General features: G+C 33.8%; 3 protein-coding genes and 1 pseudogene across 4 annotated transcripts; 1 reads left to right on the forward strand and 3 right to left on the reverse strand.

Moving 5' to 3' along the window:
• Window positions 1–855: 855 nt before the first annotated feature.
• Window positions 856–5,567, reverse strand: LOC114397911 (RNA-binding protein BRN1-like). Of its 2 annotated transcripts, XM_028359962.1 has the most exons (9): window positions 5,305–5,567; window positions 5,113–5,195; window positions 3,814–3,865; window positions 3,557–3,682; window positions 3,384–3,463; window positions 2,108–2,287; window positions 1,603–1,936; window positions 1,306–1,449; window positions 856–1,225 (listed from the first exon to the last, which is right to left on the reverse strand). In XM_028359962.1, exons 1-9 carry the CDS (start codon window positions 5,465–5,467, stop codon window positions 1,098–1,100), a joined length of 1,290 nt encoding a protein of 429 aa, XP_028215763.1. In that variant the 5' UTR covers window positions 5,468–5,567; the 3' UTR covers window positions 856–1,097. The 2 variants fall into 2 exon arrangements, with proteins under 2 accessions (XP_028215763.1, XP_028215764.1); XM_028359963.1 differs by lacking the exon at window positions 3,557–3,682.
• A 6,613-nt stretch (window positions 5,568–12,180) lies between these two features.
• Window positions 12,181–17,348, reverse strand: LOC114399638. Its single transcript, XM_028361846.1, has 8 exons — window positions 17,093–17,348; window positions 16,322–16,687; window positions 14,239–16,148; window positions 13,883–14,152; window positions 13,716–13,796; window positions 13,489–13,600; window positions 13,325–13,391; window positions 12,181–12,633 (listed from the first exon to the last, which is right to left on the reverse strand). Exons 1-8 carry the CDS (start codon window positions 17,139–17,141, stop codon window positions 12,552–12,554), a joined length of 2,937 nt encoding a protein of 978 aa, XP_028217647.1. The 5' UTR covers window positions 17,142–17,348; the 3' UTR covers window positions 12,181–12,551.
• Window positions 17,349–18,437: 1,089 nt separating this feature from the next.
• On the forward strand, window positions 18,438–19,296 carry LOC114398441 (annotated as a pseudogene).
• A 2,028-nt stretch (window positions 19,297–21,324) lies between these two features.
• Window positions 21,325–22,585, reverse strand: LOC114399184. The gene is made up of 2 exons (XM_028361316.1): window positions 22,218–22,585; window positions 21,325–21,859 (listed from the first exon to the last, which is right to left on the reverse strand). Exons 1-2 carry the CDS (start codon window positions 22,563–22,565, stop codon window positions 21,587–21,589), a joined length of 621 nt encoding a protein of 206 aa, XP_028217117.1. The 5' UTR covers window positions 22,566–22,585; the 3' UTR covers window positions 21,325–21,586.
• Window positions 22,586–23,098: the final 513 nt, after the last annotated feature.

The raw sequence follows: 23,098 nt of genomic DNA on the forward strand, positions 1-23,098 counted from the left end.
AAACATTAACTTTGTGGATGATAAAAAACCTTATTGAAAGGAAAAAGTTTTACTAAAGATTACCAGCTAGATTTTCTGATCAAGATTACTAACAAAATCGATAAATATTTTATATCAATAATATGATTAAAAAAAAGTACAACCATTAATCTCATGGAAGATATGAGTAACGGACTCTAAGCAATTGCGGCCCAAAAAGGAGAAGAGATATGCAATGACAACTGAAGAGGCATGGGAAGGAGCCATAGTTTGACCGTAAAGAATCTGATTCACTGATGACCTTTCCAAAGCCTAAACTGCAAACATGCACCAAACCTTACTGATTTGCACAACATCCATAGGAGGACGAAACCATTGAATCACTAGTCTAGCCAAATACATTTAGTTTAAATACTAAGTATCTAGTTCAAGTAAATTACGCAAAAGCACTTTCTAAACTGCCCCTTAATACATAATGGCAATGCCATGACCTCAATACTGCCTTTCTTTTTATACAATGGCATGGCGACAATAAAAATCTCACCTAAATCTTTCATATATCCAAGCTTCACTGTTACTTCAATGTTGCATCTGTTAACACAGCTAATCCTAACCAAAAGCCACCGTCCACTTTTCTCACTGCTCATTATCATCGGAAATAAAGCAGATTATCTCGCATGCTCAGTGAAATACTAGTATTCTTGATTATCAAATTGTTATAAAAAGTACACATTTTATTTTACGTGCCAGTGTTCCGTTTTATTGGAATGTATTCCTACATGTAAAGGAAGTTCAAATAGATATTGGTTGGGTTTGAAAGGTTTTAAATCAATTGATAAGTTCAATTCCAATATCACCACTTGGAGAATAGATCAATGTTGCTAACAATTCATTAATACACTTAGCGAAGTGACTGGGGTAAACAAATTCCTCACTAAATGTACAATTGTACACAGGAAAATAAAGTTAAATCAAGAGATTTTGTGAGGGAAAAATCAATAAATTAATAATCAATGTCTAAATGAACTTTCATGTTACAGAAAATTACAAATTGTATTAACATCAGATGGGTCATGAATTACAATGTGAATTGTACAAAATTCCATTGTTCAGCTTCATCAGTAAGGTTTACCCTGTTTGTTATCCCTCTTAAGCTGGACCTTTAATTTCTTTCCTCCTAATTGGCATCCATTCATCATACTGATGGCAGATTGAGCAGCCTCTGGGGTATCATAACTTACAAACCCTGCAACAAATTCGAGCTCATCAAACACAAGCTCCAAACAAAACCCATCAAATTCATTAATAAATGGAGCATAAGCTTACCAAAACATTTGCTAACACCAGTTGCTTTATCAACAAAAACTTTAGCACTCAAAACTCTACCAAATGGTTGAAAAGCAGTAGCAAGCTCTTGATCTCCAAATTCTTGAGGTATGTGATAAATAAATAGGTTCGCACCAGGTGGTCCTAAGTTGGAAGATAAAAAAGTAGAAATAGAATTACCAAAGTAACATTTCTTGTTGTAAGGTAAGAGTGATGGTAAAACATAAATATACATGTACCAAAGATCAATGAACACAATCATTTATAGTCAAGCACATATAAGATATAGATAACAACCTTCAACCTGACCCCCAGAATTTTTGCTGGCACCTGAAGATGCAGCAGAGCTGTTATTTCCACCAGCAGGTGAAACTGAACCAGGAGAAGTATTCATGGGCCTTGGACTAATCATTCCTGTAGGATATGCCATAGGATGTTGTAGACCTGGCACAGCAGGATAAGAGCTAACATAACTTGCAGGAGGCACATGATAATTTCTAGGGTTCATGTTGGGGCCAAGATCAGGCCGTAATGCATTTACTTGATTCATGTGAGGCATCACATTATGGTAACCATGTTGACTCTGCATTGGTGGCATGCGGTATGGCATGAGGCCATAACCTCCAGGAGCCTATCAAGAGAAAATGATTAGCATCACACATATCTTATCAAGAACTTATGCATGGAAACTAACATTAATACACAAATGCAATGGTTTCTGATTGGAAGGCATAACTATGCAGAAGAAAGACTGCAAGGATTAAGAGAAAAAATGCTAAAAAATAGTCCTGTTAGAACTAACCTGATAAGCATATCCATTATACGGAGGAACATAACTCATAGGCAAGGCTCCAAACATTGACAGGTGCTGAGAATCAGTATGTGGTACATTAGAAGCTTGGGACTGTGCTTTCTGAGCTCTACGAGCTTGCCTTTCCTTTTCAGTATCAGCCCATTTGACAACTAAGGGAACACTCGAATCCTATGGAAGACAACAAATATCATATTGCAAATATCTGAATTAATATACTTGTCGAGTTAGCAATATCAGTGACTTTCTCTCATGTATGAGTGGAGAACATATCAAGTAAACAAAATCCAATGACTTTAGCGCTATGCAAACACAATACAAAAGTGTGTAGATGAAGCTTCATATTTGATAGGTAATCTCACTGGAAGATTAGTTGCCAAGAGGAAATGTGATTTTTTAGTAAATCCTAATCCAATTAGTTGTGAACAAATGAGGTGCTAGTTTAACTCCAGTATGCCACCTCTTTGCAAGTTTACGAGCTTTAATTCAAATATTTTATATATTTCGTATATATTGTCATTATATATGTTGACGGAAACCATGCATAAGGGATTGTGCATTTGAAAGAATCCCAATCTTGAGATTTATTCAGCTTGGGCACATTTTATTGCAAGCATGTAATGAGCATCACAAGCAATAGCTTGAGTTTCCCTTTCCAAGCTTGGATCCAGTTCGAGCCTGCCATATAAATAATGAGTCAAGCCTGAGCCTGAGACATCATCTTATACAAACCAATGTAGGGAACAAAGGCAGTCTTAGATTTCGAAATTGAGACAACAATAAAAAATATTGAAATAATAAGTATTTGTGCATCTACAATGAAATCTGAGACACATGATTAAATGTTCACGTCCCTCACCAACAGGATTTTGTGGCTGAATGCCGCTTGAAGATCCAAAATACTGCAAACACCATTTACAACTAAAATTGTAATTGAGTTTAAAGGCATGCACTTTTCCATTCTACCACAAACAAGGAACCAAAAACATGTTATTGAATCTAAAATAGTCCATGTCTACACCTACATTGCATCAGCAAAATTAACATGGTACAACTAAATTGCTAAATATTATCAACCAGCTAACAATATACTTCTATCCTATCCTATCCTGTACATCAAATGTAATTCTCTCCTTCCCTCCATTAATAAAAATATGTAATAGCTGAAACTTTTTAACACTTTCATTATATACTCAAACAACTACACCAGTACCAAATTAAAAGATGGGGGCTAAAAATTCTGGAGATGGTTTTAGTAAACACCGACCTCCATTTTATGCTTTCCATTGATTGCCTCTAAAGCAGCAAGAGCCTGTTCTTTGGTTTCATACTTCAAAAATGCACAACCTACCACAAAGTAAGAGAACTATGAATAACACTTTGCAGTTAAGAAACACCAAAGCCTTAAATAAAGGATTGATTAAGGTGTCAAATCAGCACCTTTACTCGTTTGCTGAGAACCTCTTAAAATTTGTAAATCCTTTATAGTTCCATACTTGGAGAAAAGAGCAGATATTTCAACTTCAGAAACATTCTTTGGAAGCATGCCAATGAAGAGTTTGTGTTCTGGATTCAAGGACCACAGAAAACTACTTATCAAGGCATGACCTCAATATAGCACAAAGCAATTCTGGCACATGCTAAGAAATTTATCAGCTGAAAATAATTTTTCATTAAATAATAAAAACATTTTATACCTAATCTTTCCAGCTCGCCATCTGCATACTTCACTTGTAATGGACTAGATGCCTGAAATGGACACAGAAAAACAGGATGTTCCAAATCAGAATGAGAATAATATCATATCACATCGTTACTAAAGAAATATCTTCCACAACATTATTACTAAGGCTTTGGAATTAGGATTATCAAAATATAAAAAATTTCAATTGTATTCAATTTTTTACTTTTTGTGCATATTTATTTTAGATCATAAAAGATGCTACTATTTACCAAGAATCCCAAGGGCAGCGACAATAAGGCTGCTGCATCAATACTTTATAAATGATCTCCCCAGCGTCCCTTCCCCCCACCCGATAAAAATAAAAATTTGTAGAGGAGCTCAGGGCAGGAAAATTGGATATCAATTATCAAATTGAATAATTTTAGAAAGCTAAGATATTTTATTTTCAATTCTGCATACCTGGCAGAAATATTAGATATGTGAATGGGCTTAAGTGCATAACTGTTTGTGCATGTTAGATTCAGACTAAACCAACATTGATAACTATGAATATAATGACTTAAGAAAATATACCACAGTGTAAAACACTCTGTTACCCGTTATGGAATGTTTATGCAGCAAGTGGTGGAAACAGCACGAATCTTTAAAAAAAAATAAAATTAAATCATACCCTTAAATTCTCAACTTTAAAGGGTGACAAGAATTATAATAACCCATTACTTTGAAAATGAATGAAAAATTACATGATGCATCCACTCACATTACATGAAATGCATCTATTAATTAATAAAAATAAAATGTGATAAGTCAAATGCATACTTGTAAGTAAAATAAATGGATATATCACAATAATGAAATACTTTATAAAATTGAATTCTATCTTCATTCATTAATTTACCATTTTCTGTTCAATATAACAGTGACACTTTATAAACTCTCCCCCTCCACCACACCCCTTGTCCCCCAAAAAAAAAACGAAATAAAATAAAAAAAATCCATCCAACCAAAATTGATTTTCATCAAAATCCAAATAAGGCCCGGAGAAAATACAGCACAATGCCACACACTTAATAAGCTGTTAAGATTCAGTTGATTCGGTTACCCCAAATATAGTAAGTAGCAGCGCATAAATTGCTAGAATTAGACACATGTTATTGCCCAATTAAGACACTCATTATTACTAACAAACACTCGCCAGCATCAACGAATAACTAGCATAGCATTCCATTAAAAGGGATCCATCCACCACAAGAACAAACAAAATAATAAATAATAAAGAGAAAAGGAGCAGCAAATCAAAGCAAGCATCAACCCCGGGTAACGTCTTCTTATTGTGACACGCATTGACGGCCTTATCCGCCTCCTCCCTTGACGGACAAATCAGGAAGCAACAACCTGCGAGCGAAACGGAAAATTAGGGTTGGAAGAAGCTGCGAGACAAGTGGCGCAGGCACGCTCATAATGTCGGAGAATACGAGATTGGAAATTGAATAAGGTAAGGTACCTCGGGAAGCACGAGTTGCTTTGTCTTTGATTATGTTGACCTCGTCGACGAGCGCGAACTCCTTGAACATTGCAAGGAGTTCGGGTTCGGTCATGTGCTTGGGCACTTGCCCTACGAACAGCTTCACACTTTCCTCGCTGCTAGATTTACTCTCTTCCGCCATTACCTTACCTTACCAATCAATGCCTCTCTCAGATTTCGATATTTTGGGGATTCAGATGCCAAACTTGAAGTTGGATCTTCAATTCGTTGCATAAAATAAACTATAATACAATTTTAATTATTAACGACATGCTTCTCATGTTTTTTTACCGTTTTGCCACTACGTACAGCTGGTACTTCTACTACTACTTACTACTAGTGGAGTCCTGTCTCCCTGCCTTTCTGTCTTCCATGCACTTCACTTCTGGAATTTTTATTATTTTCTTTATTTATTAAATATAAATATTTCTTTTTATATAACTGAAGTTTATAATAATTAAACATTTTTCATATATAAATTATATTTTAAATAATTTAAATTTTAATATAAGATTTTTGAGCTTTTTTAAAAATATTATTGAGATTTAATTCAAAGGTAGAAATAAATGATGAATAGTTAGATAAAAATAATAGCAAGTTGATATTATTGAAAGATAAATATTTTTTGCTAGATGCAGGGATAATACTATGCCTAAAAAGGAGAATATTAAAAAAGTCTACTTCTGAAAAGAGTGAAAGTTTTATTTATAAAATTGTGTAATTTTATTTATAATGTAGGAGCACATTATAAATAATTGGGATTTTGAAATTTTAGAAGTTATCGGACTTATTAAAAGTAAACGAATTTAATTTGAATGTATTACTAAAAAGAATAGTACTTTTGCTAGAGTACTAGTGATTGATTATGGTCAGCACATGCAACTTGAATGTTTTTTTGTTGACTGAAGTTTGTATGTGTGAATGTAGTTTGACTTGAATAAATGTTTGTGACTGGGTGATGGAATCCGATATCTATCCGAATTTCGTATTCTACGAGGGTAAATTTGTGTCTATTTTTCAAGTGTTACTAACAGTGATGGATGAACGAATTTCTACACATGCAGTGGTAGTATGATATGGCAGATATGCAATATTCCGATGAGGTTTATTTACTAAGAGAAGTGCGTTTTGTTGAAAAAATATAAATGAAGTTATGATATGATATGTACCATTGTTGCGAATGTTGTGCAGTCCAAGGTGTGTTTTTGTAGGGGGAAAAGTATATCTTAAAGGAAGCAAGTTATTTTTAAAAGAATATGAAGTATAATTACGTTATTTTGTTAGAAACTTTGATATTAATTTAATTTTTTTCTAATACAAAATATTATCAAGTCATCAAAGTAATCACTCTATATATTTTTAACGATTAAGAATATATTTAAACTTTTTAAGAGACATATTAAAATTAATCATGCTTCTAAATCCATTGATCATTTGAAGAGGGATGGACATCAATAGTTTCTTAGGGAAAAAAGAAAATTGCTCGGAATGGCTCTATTGGTTATTTGGTTTGGGTGAGGTTAGGGGAAAAGTAAAATAAGTGATTATGTCACTTCAATTCAATCTTATTCAATTGCAGAATGAGGGAATGTATGTAGTTTGACTTATTCTTAATTCCGTTTGTTCTCATTTCTTTTGTCTTCTTTTCCCCCCTTTCATTGTAGCCATATTAATTTATTGCTGTTCATTGGTTGTTTTGAATGCAACTTTCACTATTCAATTTAATATTAAAAAAGGGTAAATTTCATGTTACCTACTCCAACTTTACCACGTAAGATCTGGCTAATCTAAAAAGTATTCATTTTAAAAAGATAAAATAGATAATATTGATTTTTGATAAAAAAATATATTAGTTAATATTATTTACATATAGTATAAAACAAATTATACGTACGTTAAAATATCAATATTACTCGCTTTACAAAACTCAATTCCAACCTCGATACCCCTTAATTTCCCCTTATTGGCAAACTCATTAATTTAACCCATCAACATGGACCATAGAAAAAAGAAAAAAACAACCATGAACATAAAAGTCGATGTAAATTGACTCTTATGTTTAGAATTCTATTAAACTAAGTAAAAGTGATAATGTCTAGCACGTTTCTGTCTCCGGTTATCACGTCAAGTTTTTATTTTCCAACATAAAATCAAATCAAATCAAATTATCGTCACCCACTAATGCCATCAAACTTCAATGAATTGGCATTGCGACTTTGCTTATCTGAGATGCTTTAATTTCAAAAGAAAATACCTCAGGTATAAAGAAGTTGGCGCGGATTATATAAGTAAGTGTTTAAATTACTTTATTTTTGTTCAAGAAAATTTAATTGAACTCTAAAACTTAAAAAAAAAAATGGTTACTTTGTCTATAATAATCTAATTGTAATTATGTTATAAGTAGTTTGATATATTTATTCTGTGTGATATTAAATAAAATAGGATATAGCTGAATCAAATCCGCACAATATATAACTTTTAGCATTATGTGGGATAAAATATAAAATTGAAAACATATACAATGAAAACAAAATTTTGATGATTAAATTAATAAATATCATTACTAGTACACAATTATTAAATAAAGTATAAATTTTTAAAAAATAGATATTGAATCTAATTAAGATGATCTGAAACATAACTTAAATATGTGTTTGTGTAATTAGATTTAATTTTTAAAACGTAGAATTATCAAAATTAGGTTTTATTTGGAGTTAGATTAACAAGATGAGATGCGTTAATTTTTTAAATTTTTTTCATAATCATATTATAAGTGTCAAATATTTATCGATCACTAATTTTTATTAAAAACTTTGATTAACTATCTTTAGTAAAATTCTTATTTCTAATAACATTTTTTTCATTTATAAAACTTGAACTTCAAACTTTTAAAAAAAATTCAGAACTAGTTTTAATCAGATTGAAGTTTATTGAAACATTCTTACCATTATTAAACAACGATAACCTTAATCTTTAAAACTATAGAAAAAATTATTAATATTTTAAAAAATGGGTAAAAGTCATAATAATTAACGTATTGCTTATTAAATTTAACCAACGGATATTTTAATCCGTGGGAATAGAAGGAAGGAAGACAGAAGAAAAGATTTATATCAATTCATGTATTTTAATTAATTAATGAGTTAGATGTTCTTAACATTTAATCAATAAATATGTGAGTTCTATTCTAATGTGACAAAAAAAAAAGGGTAGAAAAGTAAAGAAGAAAAAAGGGGTAGTATGGTAATAAGCTAGAAAAACGAGGTACAAAGATAAACAAGCCAGACTGTCCCGCCAAGACAGCGCAAATGGATGATAGATGTTGCCAATTGCCTTGCTATCTGCCCAAACACAATCAAGACAAGAAAAGGGCATTCAAGTTTTATTCAATTTATTTCCCTCATTTTACCCTATCCGTTATTCTGCCACCAATCCTTGTCACCCGTTTTATGATGTTTTGTGCACATCACGTTGGTTTGTCTTTTTTTGGTGGATAAAAGTTTACATTACGAGAACTAGAGAAGGTGCGTCCTATAAAACAAGGAAAGACTATTATTAACTTTAGTAAGAATTTATAAATAAATTTATATATCGCTTGTCAATAGAAAAATTTGAGAATTGAATTCAAGTCTCAGTTAGTATGAGCAAAATACTTGATTTGACGTATCAATCTCTATTAACTTGTTAAGTTGGATTGTCTTGATTCGATTAGAGACTCAAAAACAAATAAAATTGAGCTGGTTAAGTTTTTAAAAACACTATGTAAAATTCCTTCCATATTTTTTGGGTCTACGGAGGTAGCAATAAGGATTAAACATAAGTTATCATGCATATTATTCAAAGCTCCCACTAGGTTAATCCTAGTGGTTAAAAAGAATCCTTCTGTATGTTGTTTGCTTTTCTAGATTTAGGCATATGGTCCTATATGATAAATTTAAGCATATGGTCCTATATGATAAACAACTGAGCCTACTCGCTGTGTATCTTTGCTTGACATTAGAAATGTCAATTCGTGACGAATTGAACAAATGAAGAAAATCCTTTTCGTGTTGATTAGCTTCCTTTGTCTTCATTGATTGATAATATGCTCCAAACGTAAGTGGAAAACCAAAATCATTTGCACTAAGCTAAAGATAGTTTGATAGTTCCTTTTCACTTTCAGGTCAATTAAAAAGTGTGTCAAATTGTAATGCAAAGGGGAGTTTACCTTTTTGGTGGCGAGTGAAGAAAGCATGATATTGGATATTTCTCAACTCTCTCTAGTCCCTACCCAAATGATAACAACCCAACCACTTATAATCTTATACCTATATAAAATGACAGCGATAAGCAACAGAGGAAAAGGGCAATTCCCTTTCAACTTTGAAGTTAGCAAGAGAGAAACTATTTGATGTGTTTTGTTTTTCGTTGGAGAAACTCCAAAGGCACGTTCAAGGAAAAATAATGCTTTGTTACTTCTCACAAAATCAAAATGCATTGAATTGGCATTCAAGATTAATAAAATTGCCTCTAATGGAGCAGCTTCAAATTAAGATCCAGTAGGGCCCATTTGGTTATTATTGTGCATGAGATTGATATTGCTACGTTGGGAAATAATCTGGTGGAAGGACAACGACGGTTGTCATATTTGCAATGGAGTGATAAGGTACAATCCTGGGTTGGGCCACTTCCTAAACAAGAAGAAACAGTAAAGGTATGCTGTCAAACAGGTTGTCCCGTGCTTGTCTCTTTTGGGCTCATGCTGTGTCAATGAGTTTATTTATAGGCCAACAAAATTGGTATAAATTCAATTGCGGCTACCAAAATGCTTTTTCAATGTATAATTAATTTTGAGATGGATCAAAAGACTTACTCTAAAGTCTAAATATGAAAGTTATAAAATAATTTACCCCTAAAAAAATTTATAAATTTCATTTGTTTAAAAATACGCACGTGTTTAGACTGTTCAGAAATTATTCTATTATCTAACTAAACTTAAATTTTTTTACAGAAATAAATTTACTTTTTGAATATTGTTCTAAAAAAATTTCTTTTTTGTAATATCCATAATTAAAAAAATCTCAATGTATTTTTTTTTTAAATCGATTCTACTAAAATATAAATTATACTGAATCTTACGGGCTTCAGATTCTAAGTAATTTAGGACCAAAAATATAATTGCACAAAAATTAGCACCTGCAATAAATAACTTGGTGCAGTTATTAAAACGCAAAGTCAGTGCATAATTAAATAATAATTTCACAACATAGGCTAAAAAATACAATAAGTGATTAGCCAGGTTACCGCTAACATTATACAAAACAAAATTGGTAAACACTTTACACCAATACAATAATAAAAAACAAAATAAGTAATATAAAAATCATTTAAATTATGATGAAACAACATTGTTTTGTGTTTTATTGTATAAAATAAATATTTTCTTGATTTAATTAAAGATTGTCATGGAATGAGCTTGAAACTCAATCCATATAGTGGGACTACCTCAACTCGAACGCTAGATTAGCTTGAGTTATACACAGTTGATCAAGGTCAACACCACTCAAACACTTGATTCCTAACATACACTTATGCATAATGAACCATATTTCAGCCGACAGTAAAGTTACTCTATCACTATATCAAAGTAAGGTTTATATACATTGAGAAATTCTGGGACTTGTGTTGGGCAATCCGATCGATTTCATACTCTTATCAATACAACCAATATTTGTGATGTAAACATTTATTACATGTCATTTTTCTAATGAAATTTTCATTAACTTGAGAATCAAGATGTCTTTTGCATATATTTACCCCTATCCATGATGTCCCAATTGTGTTAGAGTTGCACACTTGCACCATTGTTAATAGATCTCAGACCACGAAGATAGCACTTGGATCAATGTTACATAAAATGCAATCCAATAAAACAGTTTAGACGCATCAAAGATAAATTACAGTTTATACTTTTCCAATTTGCTTTTGTTGTTTTAGTTTTTCTCACTTAATCTTCTTTTACTTTAAATAAAAACAAAAAGCACTTAACTTTTCTATTAAAGTTAATATTTAGTACATTTTGTATTATTCTACCCGTTCAACTTAAAACTAATTTATCATGAAAACCGCTGAAATGAAAGATTATAATCTTGTCCAAATATTAAGATTATATTCAATAAAATTAGTTGAAAAAGCTTTGCTAAATTTGAAAAACTAATATACTAAATTATAAATATTTGATAAAACGAACTGTTGAAATAGTTAAAAAAATATAAAATCATGATTTATTTAAAAAATTTGATAAATATATTAAAAATAAAAATAAATAAAAATATAAAAAATTAAAAATTAAAAGCTAACGTTTTAAAAAATATTACTTTAAATAATATTTTAAAAAATACTAAAAATTACTAAAAAAAACTTATTTACTAAACAGTCAACTAAATTTTTCAACTAGTAAAAACAAATTAGAAACTGACACCATAACATAAGTCTTTTTTATAATATTAACAAAAACCTAACCTATTTTGTAAAAAAATATTAATTGGCAATAACTTGTTTAGTTAAGATATCTAATAATGGGGTTTATTTAAAGGTTGATTCTTTACTTTATTTTTGAGAAATAAGTGAATCTATATAAATAAAAAAAGGAAAATTGGGTGAAATTCCCCCAAATCCTCTAGATCCATGTACAACACGGATAAGACTCTGTCATGAAATTGGGTACTAGGTGAAGAAAATAAATCACCACAAAAAAACCCAGGTGAAAAAATCTGGCAACGAGACAATCTATATTCTATACACATGGGGTCTATGCTTTATTATGCGTTAGAAGCAAACAAAATTCAAGAATTCATCAATTCTACGTGTGCAAAATGCAGCTGGAATAGGCAATGTCTTGCATTTAGCCAGAAATGGAAAATACGTACATTGTGTATCTACAGATTTGTCAGAATCTTCATGCCATTACCTTGGTCAAGTTATATACTACATTAAAATCACTACATGCACCCAAACGAGAAACAAATCCCCTGCTCTGTAGCTATCCTTTGACGCCATTTGATTCTATTAACAAGAACATGCCAAAGTAAAAAGAAAAAGAAAAAGAAAGATAAAGACGCATTTGTAAGTAACTGCACAAGTAGCATAAGTCAACATCTGAGATGAGAGTGCCCATTAATTTTACGAGTTCCACCGTAGACCTGAATGACACTTGCAAAAATCAGCTACGGTCCAGAAAAATGGCCTCAACGCCTTCTGTAAATCTTCCCAAACCGATTAGACACTCTTGGGTTATTCCTTGTATCTTGATTCATGAAGAGTTGGTGTCTGCCAAAGATCATAATGATATTAAATTTTGATAAAATTGTTGAGATGATGCTTACTAATCACCTTATTGGGAAGACAGTAGTTTTACTTTGGCCTCAGGGACGAACAATAGGCTCGCTACAAGCAAATATGTGAAAAGATTCTACTTGACTCCTAAGTTGTCTGAAACTTACTCATCTACATGGCATAGGTAAGTTGTGCTTGTGCCTATGGATAAGGCTCTTCTAAGTGAACTTATCCTCTGCAGTTGACACTCAAGGGTGTAATCATTAATTGTAATCTGAACCCACTAAAAGTCAATATAGTAGATACATCTTTTCTTGTTCACCTCTAAAGATAATCTCAGTTTATAAGATCTTTTTCCTGTGCTTAACTTAAGTTTAGACTTTAGACATAATGTCAAAAGAGGGACTGTAATGAAAACTACGGGTTCATACAGTAATTTCAACAACCCAATGTGCTTTTTGCACAACTTGAACTCAATATTTTCTTAGGTGTTTTTACTTCAAGCCAACAAATCATTGTAGTGGCAAACAACTGCACATGGTTGAGATCAAAGATGGCATTTATGTAGCTAGGCTAATATATCAAACAAGGTTAAAAAGGCAGAAAATAATGAAGTAGAAAAAAAAATCCTTGTCCATGCAGAGTAGCGGACAAAAAAGAATAGAAATATGAAGGAAAAATATACCTCTCCAGTTCCAATTTTTGGATTACAATTCCATTCAGAACAAGCTCTGGGCTGTAAACTGCAGTTCCTGTAAATTTGTGTAGTCCATAAGAGTTATAAAACATGAATATACAGTGAGTCATAACTGCACTATTTATCAAGAAGATAATAATAAAGTTCAACACCTCTCTTAAGGAAACGGTGGCATATTGCATAGTCGTCTTCACAAGAAAGAATCAACAGATCATCTAAGCTATTATCATTCATGTCTGCGCACACCCCACTTTCATCAACTACCTGAAAATGTGGGCAAGGTGGGGATCGCAATATATTAATAGCCTAAACATGCCTAATATTGCAGCCACAGGTCAGCTGCAGATGTGGAGTGGCATGCATAGGTGAATATGTATACCTGGCCATGAACATCGGTGACCAAACTTACAAGAACTTCCTTATCAGGTTTAATATGTGGCGTGATGTAGACTCTTTTACCCTGAAGAGGCAAGCAACCAGATTGAGGCAAATATGATGAATGCATAAGAATTTGGGCATAACTAACATAAGTTTATATGAGAATACCTTTAGGAGCGGCTTTTGTCTTGCTTGAGCAAGAGAAACAGGCATGTTAAAGCCTATTTGCTTTTCCTTTTTCATATCCCTCAGAATGTAATTTTCCTCGTCAATAAAACAGTTGGCTTGTCCACAGCTCTCAAGCCATAAGTGATTCACAACTAATTTCCCAAGAGCCATTGTTTCCAACATATTCTTTGTGCGTGTAAATTTGTCTGCTATGAAATGTGTGGCCTCGATTGAACTTGACGCAACAGATATATTGAGACGTGCCAAGATCTGCAAGGAGGGAAAATAACAAAGTCACAATCCAGTCTTGGTAACATGTAACATCTCCTATCATAAACATAAAATCAATGGCTAACCTTTTTTTGCTGCTTGATAATACTGTCATCCAAATGTTGGCTAAACAGTACTTGAACATCTGTCATATCTCTTCGATGTCTCAGATGCTTCCACATCATATCTGACGTGAACTCAGGAACTCCTAATCTGATAAGCTCTTTCAAAACTGAAACCGAAGTCTTTGGCAGGGATTTTTCACATGGCTTTTTGTGATGCTCAGTGTATGTATGGTTAGCATTTGAAACTTTTATGCCTTTGCTTGCAGTAACTGTAGCTGGAATTTCTGATCTCGATTGTGCGATGCTTTTGTTTGATGATAGTTCAACATGTGCCAGCAATAACGGGTGCATATCATGCAAGTTATCTACCTTCATTGCATCACCAGCTGAACCTGGTGGCACAAAGTTCCCCTGCAACAAGCATCTGGCATTGTCTACACATGAAGCATTGCAGAGTGGATGGGTGTGAGGAAAACATGGTTTATCCACATCATCTTGATCCTCTAGACCTCTAGGGGAGAAAACATTATTTTCTTTTCCATCAATACACACAACTGTTGGTGCATTAAGATTGGTTCCCACATTATCCCCCTTTCTTTTCCCTCTCGATCTTTTTGGATAAACCCAAGAATCAGGCCTTGAAAAACTGCTGATTGCAGATAACTGTGGACTAACTTGAGCCAGATGATTCAACCTGCTTTTCCTAGCAACTGTACATGAATTGGTAGGCAATTTAAGACGCTTTGTCCTAACACCAAACTTCACTGGTTCAGCCACTAAACCACTCCCCTTCCTCTTGTGTTTTATACCCTTCTCCGTAACATTATTGTTCCCCTCTGTATGATGACTTGGTTGATCTTTGATTCTTGTCTGCCTGCTCTCATTGTTCCAATCCTTAGGTTCTTCAGCAGCAGGTTGCAAACTTGTGGACTCTCCCAGTGAGCAAACCGCTTCAAGCAATACATGTTTACTGCATATTGGCAAACTAGTATTATTATCAATCTGTCCCTCAGAATTTGGCTTGCTTCTCATTTTTTTCATTTTCCATGATACAAGACTTGGCTCCTGCTTGTCAGTGTGCTTGCAAGAAGAGCTAAAAGTTATTTTACTAAATCTAGAGGAAGATGGATTTTTCTTATTTGATTTTATTGTGATAGAATGTAAACCAGGATTCTGAATCTCTGAAGAATTCTTCAGAAGAGCTTCATTTTCTGTCAAGTCGCTCAAAGAGCCATCTAATGCATTCTCTGGTTGATGAGTATCATTGAACTGGCAGCCAGAAGGGGGCACAAAGGCTAAGGCATTCATAGCTTCAGCAGCTATTTGAGTGTCTAAACCAATATCATACAAGTCTTCTATATGTGTTACACTGGAATAAACATTAACATTCTCACTTATAGCACTTGGTTGAACATCCAATTCCTTGAGAGAGTTATTATTTTCAGTTTCCGTTCTTGGTCCTTGGCGTAACTTCTCATCACATCTATTACTTGTATTACAGTTTCCTTGTCCCTGAAGATGGCCACCTTCTTTTTGTCTTTTTCTCGTATATGTCTGTTTGTATCTTCCAAAATTTGAAGATTCTTCAATTTTTTTACCAAAAATACCAGCTTTGTTGTCATGTTGGCAACTATCAACCCATTTGAAAGGTTCTTTTTCTTCACTTTGAGTTCGAGCTTTAATTTTCTTAGCCAGATTTAGTGGTCCTCTAGAACTCAAGACATAAGGTGATTTCTCCCTAGTGGTCTTTCCATAATGAATTACTTGAAACAAGTCCACATCATTTGATGACAAGTACTGATCCACAAAGCCAAGTGCAGCTTCAGTGGAATCCCCAGGCTCTGGTGAGTGAATGTGACTTAGCATTGCAGGTGGATATAAATGGTTGTTGTCATCAAAGCCGTCAGCATCAACTAAAGCTCCTTTGTACCCTTCAAGCATATTATGGTCTTGAAAAGTTAATCATTCATGAAATGGTCCATAAACAATTACTTCAGTCGAACAAGTATAACTTATAGCAATGCCATACAAAAAAATAAGCAAAAATTATTACAAAGACAGAAACAAGGTAAACAATATTAAAACGTACATAACAAACACATACCAGCAGTAGACTTCCCAAAAGTGGTGGCATTTGCATCTACTTGCTCACAAGGTGGCTTGGGCTGTCTCTTTTGAAAGAGAGTCGAATGAATTTTCACTGTTGGACTAGTTTCATCCTTAAGAAATCCTTTGCCAACACCTCTATCATTCATTTCTTCGTCCTCACTGTCGAGCACAACTTGTTCATACTCACACATTGTACCAGTTGTCATGTCCTCTGCAGGCTCCGTATCCTCTACAATCTCAGTGTTCAGATTAAGGTTTTCAACCTCCATTTCAGTGAATGGACTATTGAGCACAAAGGAGTCCTTGAAGAGCTCAGTTTCCCTAAATTGATCCTCTTCATTTGCGTCTTTAACTGTATATCCTAATTGAAGTCAAACAACATTATTATCGGTCTAAGCTAGTTCTATGATTCTATCAATAATCTTCAACATGCAGAACCCTATGCACAACTTTCATAATCACTCCTTAGTTACTTGCATACATTTCCTATTCAATTAAGAACATTGTAAAAACATTTAAACTCAACCTGATGCATACTTACAATCAGACCCATTATAGATGATCATGGAATAGAGTGTGTCGATCAGATTAAGTACCCTAAACATTAAATTCAATACGATCAAAGAACAACCCACTCGTTGTCTTCGACTTTTATGCATTAACCGTACAAGTAATGATGAAAATCATTGAAGTAACAGATAAATAAGTTTACTACAAAATAACAGCAACAACAACAACAAATAAGCAAGGAAAAATGGTGGATTACCGCCAGGGGATGATGAAGTTTGAGAGCGAGGCGAAGAAGCCTCAGCCATTGGAATGGGAACTCTGTTTTTCTTTTTTCTTTTAATAATTTTTAAATCTTCTTCTATGGATGATGAATTTGGTAGTAATGGAGTTTGAGTAGAACCCTAATGCAGTGATCAGAGTGCTGACAGAGAAGAATGCGAACTTGCGAAGTTCAGAAGACGCGACGCCAAATTAAAATGCCCCTCCATTTGGAGGTGAAATCAAAATCAGAGTGTAAACAATAAAGGAAAATTTTCATTTCGATGTTTTGGAGGGAAACGGCTTAGTGTTTAGTATTATTTTATAAGAAAATTTGAAATTTCTCGAGAAGTGTATACTTTGTTATTTAGGCTGTGTTTGTTTTGAAAGATGAAAGTAATATATAAGAGAAATGTTGTATTTTTTTATGTGAAATTTATACCTCTTATTTTTTTATTTTAATTCAATTTTTTTCTTTTTTATTTTTATCTTTTAAATGAAACACACTCTAATATTCTTTTTTGGCAGAGACAAGAAAAAATAAAATGGATAAAAATAAAAGATGAGCAGAAATGAGTGAGAAATAAAATAAAAATCATCATTTATTCTGATCAGACTAATGAAAACCACCATTATGGTTGATTACGCGAATTTTTTGCAAAAACAAGCAAAGAGGGTGAATGAGTGAATATTCATATTGTATCAGGGCACTTATCCACGATGCATGCTCGACAAGTTCTTAATTTATAGTGTTTTCACTCCAGTCCTTTCATTTTCACTGTTACCACTCTCATTGTTACAGAACTGAAGGCTTCTGGTGTGTACCTGATGGATTAATTTAATAAATGCATAGCAGCCTTATACGAAGATACTCACTTCTTTAGCACACAGTCTCCTGGCCATTTTGACTTGTAATTGAGACCTTGCATTTTAGTTGATATAGTTCCTTTCATAATATGAAATGGATTAGCTGCTTTACTATTTCCTTGCATCTGATAATCATGCTTTGTAGTGTATGTGCTTGGAGAGGACTATAGAGATGAACAATGAATATAGTTCCATACTGATATACCAGACTTTGATGGCACATTTAAGACTCTACAACCTTTTAGTCCTGAATTTCTGATTCCACCAATTATTAGATACATATCACATGACGCTCTGCATAATATAAATGTTATCAAAAGGCTCTCTGTATACTTTGTGGCTTTAATTCACATTTGCTGTTGGAATAATTCTAAATCCTCCTACAAAATCTTCCTACTAATCCTCTTACTAGACTCCATTTAATACGTTCTTCATAAAGTATTAGAAAGATTTGTAAGATGATATAACATTACTCTTTAATGTGATGGTTCAGGAAGCTACAAGACAAGGTTGCACCGATCACAGGCGCAGCCAGTGGAATAGGAAATAGGAAAGGCTACAGCTACAAAATTCATCAACAATGGGGCCAAGGTTATTATTGCTGATATTGATCAACAGCTTGGCTAAGAGACTGCAAAAGAACTAGAACCTAATGCTACTTTCATAACATGTGATGTCACTCAAGAGTCAGACATTTCCAATGCTGTTGATTTTGCCATTTCTAAATACAAACAACTTGATATCATGTACAACAATGCAGGAATAGCCTGCAGAAGTCCTCTAAGCATTGTTGACTTGGACCTGGAACTGTTTGACAAAGTCATGGACATAAATGTTCGTGGCATTGTGGCAGGCGTCAAGCATTCAGCATGTGTAATGATCCCACGTGGAAGTGAGTCCATTCTCTGCACAGCAAGTGTCACAGGTGTAATGGGAGGGGTGGCACAGCACCCTTACAATATCCAAGTTTGCAGTTATAGGCATTGTTAAATCTCTGGCTTCGGGACTATGCAGACACAGAATCCGAGTCAATTGCATATCACCATTTGCCATCCCCACTCCTTTTTTCATGGGAGAAATGAGTCAGATATATCCTCATGTTGATGCTCAGTGACATGTGGACATTGTTCACAATGCTGGTGTCCTAAAGGGTGTGAATTGTGAACCGAATGATATTGCTAATACTGCACTTTTCCTTGCGTCTGATGATGCCAAGTATGTTAGTGGACACAACTTGGTTGTGGATGGAGGTTTCACATCTTTTAAGAATTTGGAATTTCCTGCACCAGATCAAGTGCAGTAGGAGGTTGTACGAATTATATTTTGATAAAGGTAACAATGATGAAAAACACCTTCAATTTCAAATTTTAAATAATTCAATGAGTGAGTTAATTCAATTTTTTTACTCTTCTTGTTGGAGAACTATAAAGCCCTACATGGGACAAACAAAAGTATATATAAGCATGGAGGAATTCAAATATGGGGTTTGAGTATTGACCCCCAAATGATATCAGTTTCGCAGCCGACCAAAATGTTCGGACACCCATGCAAGTGTCGAGAGCCAGCTCAAATGCTTGAAGGCACCCTAAACAAGCATGATGACATAAGGAATATGTATTTTACTGTTCTATACTTTTATTCAAAAGAAATGAGAGAAAGAGAACCATTGTAATGGGACTTTCTGTTGAATTTGGTCCCATTCCAACAGAAGATGCATTTGCAAGGATCACTCTGCTTTTTTGAGAGAATCTATCCTGACAACCATATGACAGATCTTTCTCTGAGATCGCATGTGATAGAGCTTTTAATCTTTTGTTCTTTCTATTGAACAAAATGTCCTGAATACACATATGAGAATTTGTCTTGGATGGCTGGACCATAGTCATTCCATGTCCTTCATTTCCTTATGATATAAGAATAATATCTATCATGTTTACCTTCAGATTTTAAGCATATAAAAAGATGCTTTAGTTATAGTCAACTTTAAAAAGTTGATAAAGGCTTTGATTCTCAGAGTACACCTTATTGCTCTCCTTTTGCTGATGTGATTGAAGCTTACAAATGTATTATAACCAATCAGCTTTCTATTAACAGGCCTCTTTATGATGGCATTTACAGCACCAATGGACTACTTGACAAAGGGAATCACTAAGTAGAAGGTACTTAAACTAGCATAACTTAAATCAGCATGAAATCTGTCAAATGATTGAAACTAAAGAACATTGTACAAATCCAGGTCAATTCCATCTATACCACAAATACATTCACTTGAGTTTGTATGAAAAACATGCAAAAAATTTTGTTCCTTTACTTAGAAATTATATAGTTCCCATGTGGTCATGTTTTTAGGAGTTTTATCATTGCTCATGGAAAAACGTGTACAAAGTCCAGGTGAACGAAGAAGGAAAGTGACAAGAACCTTGGAAGAACCACACCACAAAAGCTGGTTCTTGTAGTTATACTTCCAATGTGAGACTAAGTCTCATATCTTACAATTGGATCCTAACATCCTACCATGCTTTGCAGTCGCAGCACCCACACAAGCTGGTTATGCACTAACCATTTGACTAGTGCCGAGTGAACACTGCAATGTTGGCTTGCACCACTCGTTTGCAGTTGAGAGACATGGTGAAAGATTCTTGATACTAATTGATAAGAACATTTAGGAAAACCACACTACAAAAGCTAGCTGTTGTAATTGGAGAGGCCATACAAATCCCATGCTAGAATTTCATACTTCCACGGGGGACTCAAGTGTAGCTTGCGATTGCAACCTAACAGAAAGTGATGAATTCTACTCCACTGATAGGGACGTGCGCTACTTACCCGTTCTAGGTCTCTAGGATGCTAGAGAAAATGACTAGGATCAGTTTTTGTTTCTATGCAATGCAGTCTGACTCAAGAATTTCTGAAGAACCCATTAATTATACCAATAAAAAATAGTGATGGAGGCATGGTGACAATAAAAAAAATTGATCCCAAATTGCCGGTTAAATAGCTCCAGAAGGAACCCTGTATACTGATTGCCTAGAGTAGCACCAATGTCTCTACAAATCAATCCATCACTTTCTTCTTCGGGACTAACCTACCATAATAGAATATGTGGACAAAGATTCCAAAGCAAAGTTAGATGTGTTATTCAGTTACTACTCAAACACGATTCTTGCCTATTTGTCTTACAGACTTCATTCATTCATAAGAAAGTACCACTCAATGTATGAATTTCTTGCATTTTTTTCCTTCAAAATTATTTGAGAGAACAATTTTGGTTCATTTGTTGAATGCTAGTTCTTGAATGGACTCGAGAGAGTTTGAAGGTTGAGCATTAGTGACATAATAATAACTTCAACAGATTCCACGAAATTACGGAAAAGAAACCCTAACTCCATGCATACCAACTTAATTAAATTCAGAGTATAACATGAACACATTGCTTTATGAGATTCATTCCATTTTCAGGAAGCTGAGAAATGGACACCAAAGTACTCAAACATTAAAAAAAAAAAAAAAAAAAAACCATAGAATGGCCTACAATACAATATTCCGGGGATTAAAGCTAAGAAGAAGTCAAGTGTGAACAAGATTGTGTACTATAACCAAAACAAACAAATTAGAGCAATCAAATTCAAATTGACTGGCAGAGCTGTTCTATCCGTTGAGCAATGAGGTCAATAGCAGCATTTGCTGATGAGAATGCCCCATGGAAACTCTCTTTATAATTAATAGACTCCAATTCACGGGCCATCTTCAACAGAATCTCACCCAAGTCTGTTTGCTTCTGTAGCAGAGAATTGTAGAATGAGTTGGCAGCAACTCTGCTTATTTCCACATTGGTTTCTTCAGGACAGTACTCATCATCCAACCATTTATGTAAAGTAACCCTAAGCCACTCTGATTCCTGTTAAGTCAAAAAACACATGCAAGTAATTCTCCTCAACCGCTTATACTCTAAAATTGCCAATAATTAGTGTATATTTGGGTAAGTGATGATAAAATTGATTTTGAATAAAATTAATTTTGGTTAGAATTGATTTTGAAGTAAAATTCAGTATAATTTTTTTTTATCTAATTCAGAAGCTACTTAAAATTGCTTTAGTTTAGAATCAATTTTCGATCAGAATCAATTTTGGTCTCTTTTCAAAAGGAAAAACAAACATGTGAAAAACTATACAAAAATCAATTCTGCCACGTCAAACAAACACATATACTTAAAAATTAATACCAATTTGGGATTAAAGGCAACAAAAAAGTAGTACCTGGAAGGCGATGGTTGGGTCTAACCAATTGTCAGGGACCCTAAGGTCTTCAACTTGGTCATCGGATTCTGGGAATGGTTGAGAATGGGACCTGACCCGTGTACCATTATGACGTAGAATTAGAGAAGAGGAGGAAGAAGGAGCAGAAGCATGTTGGTGAGTCAGAGATACGGTAACGGAGGAGGGTGGTGCGAATGCGACTGTGCGAGTGGCGCGGGGAGACACAATCATGTGCTGACCCAGATTTAGTTTCAAGGTTGTCATCATATTCATGGGATATTGTCGTCTCCTCTCCTTTTCTCTACATAAAAAAATAAAATAAAAATCACAACTACCAATACGGACCATCCATTAAGAAACTTTTAACCTTTTGGATGAGGTCTTGCCCCCACATGGCGCAAGGGTAGTTTGAAGTTTAAAATCTTTAAAACCCAACAAGAGCCTTTTTTTTTTTTATCTTTACTAAACAGTTTTAGAAAATTCGTTTGATTAGTGAATAATTAAAATATTCTCTGCACCTCGCCAACAACTATGCTTAAGTTGACACGTGAGAAAAATATACATGTATAAGCATGCTCTCTGGTCCCGACAATATCTTAGAAAAGAGATCCTAAACCAGGTGCAGCCATTAGTGCAGGGGTCACAGTGGCCTGCAAGATTGAGTTGTGGGAGTAGCTTCCTGCCCCTCTTGCAATAGAAACCAAGGAACTATACAAAACATCTTTTGAGTAGTTTTTGTTTTTTCTTCTTAAAATATTTGTTTTGAAAATAATTTTCAAAAGTTGATAGATTTTGGATTAGAAAATAACTTATAAGTAGCATAAATTTGGAAGCTTTTTGGCATTAACGTTACCTGACTAAAAACTTGGTTCGATTTTTTT

The sequence above is a fragment of the Glycine soja genome, chromosome 19, assembly GCF_004193775.1.
Source record: "Glycine soja cultivar W05 chromosome 19, ASM419377v2, whole genome shotgun sequence".
Classification (NCBI taxonomy): Eukaryota; Viridiplantae; Streptophyta; class Magnoliopsida; order Fabales; family Fabaceae; genus Glycine; species Glycine soja.